Source organism: Laccaria bicolor, genomic scaffold (assembly GCF_000143565.1).
Source record: "Laccaria bicolor S238N-H82 LACBIscaffold_201 genomic scaffold, whole genome shotgun sequence".
NCBI lineage: Eukaryota > Fungi > Basidiomycota > Agaricomycetes > Agaricales > Hydnangiaceae > Laccaria > Laccaria bicolor.
In genome coordinates, this window is record NW_001890059.1 from 1 (window position 1) to 1,012 (window position 1,012).

At 47.0% G+C, this 1,012-nt stretch overlaps 1 protein-coding gene across 1 annotated transcript; it reads left to right on the forward strand.

Annotated features, from left to right (window-relative positions):
* Positions 1–276, forward strand: LACBIDRAFT_302054 (uncharacterized protein; the record flags this gene model as incomplete). Its single annotated transcript, XM_001890855.1, has 1 exon — positions 1–276. A coding segment is annotated over one exon (276 nt), but the record flags the coding sequence as incomplete, so codon positions are not given.
* Between the last annotated feature and the right edge of the window lie 736 nt (positions 277–1,012).

Sequence of the window (1,012 nt, forward strand, 5' to 3'; positions counted from 1 at the left end):
ACGAAGTCGCGTAGAAACCACGTGCAGCAACTCCCGCGCACAGACCCACAAAAAAAGTATATAAACCTTACCACGGTGTCCTGTTTCCTCAGAACATACTCGAACAGGATCTGTTTACAGAAACTGACCGAGTCTCGCATTTTTACAAATGCCGCATCTTCATATCCACTCGATGACTTCCGCGCTCACTCGTTATACCGAGAATATGGCTTTGCGCAAGCAGGGCCTCGAGGACGTTTGGTGAGCTCATTGGGCGTGCATTTTAAAGCCGCTTGAGGAACTTGCCAGCGAGTTGAGCGTCTGTCTGATGGATACCTCTCTTGACTACACCTTTGTAAAAGCATTTCTATAGACACAAACGAACGAATTTTCGCTTCATTTCCTTATGCCTCGTGAGCTCGCATTTTGAACCTTCGACCTCGTCGAGAGTGTTTCCAAATTTCAACGTTGGACGTCGGGCACCGATACCTTCGAGCTCACTTTGCTTTCTCTCTTTTCTAGGCCCTCATGGATCTTGTCTTCTTTTCCCTGGAGCTTCGGAGTCCCTCGGAGATTCCTTCAACCTCATCCTAAAGTGATGGGAACGACGTGAGTTCATAAATAAACCTTCAGAATGTGTTTAAACCGTGAAAGTCAAAGGTTGACCGAATATAGGGTAGGTTACAATGACTAGCGGCAATCAGGATCTATGAGCTGTGTAGCGTCAAAGGTGGTCAGTGATTGTGGTCAGCTGAAGCCTGAAGTTGACATATTGCCACTCAAAAATGTAGACCCCCAACTCTGGGCGTCCTAATCGACCGGCGGCCATCAGGATCTAGGAGCGTCGATCTTATCAACCAGCGGCAATCAGGACCTATAAGCGTCAAACCTGTCTACTGAGCGCCCTAATCATCACTCGTGATCACTGATAAGTTGTGCTTTCAAGTGCTGCTTGAATCAAGACCAGTTTGATACGTGTATGGGTTCAAGCTATTCATGGAACTTGGTGAGCTCTGGTGCACTTATTTTCTTT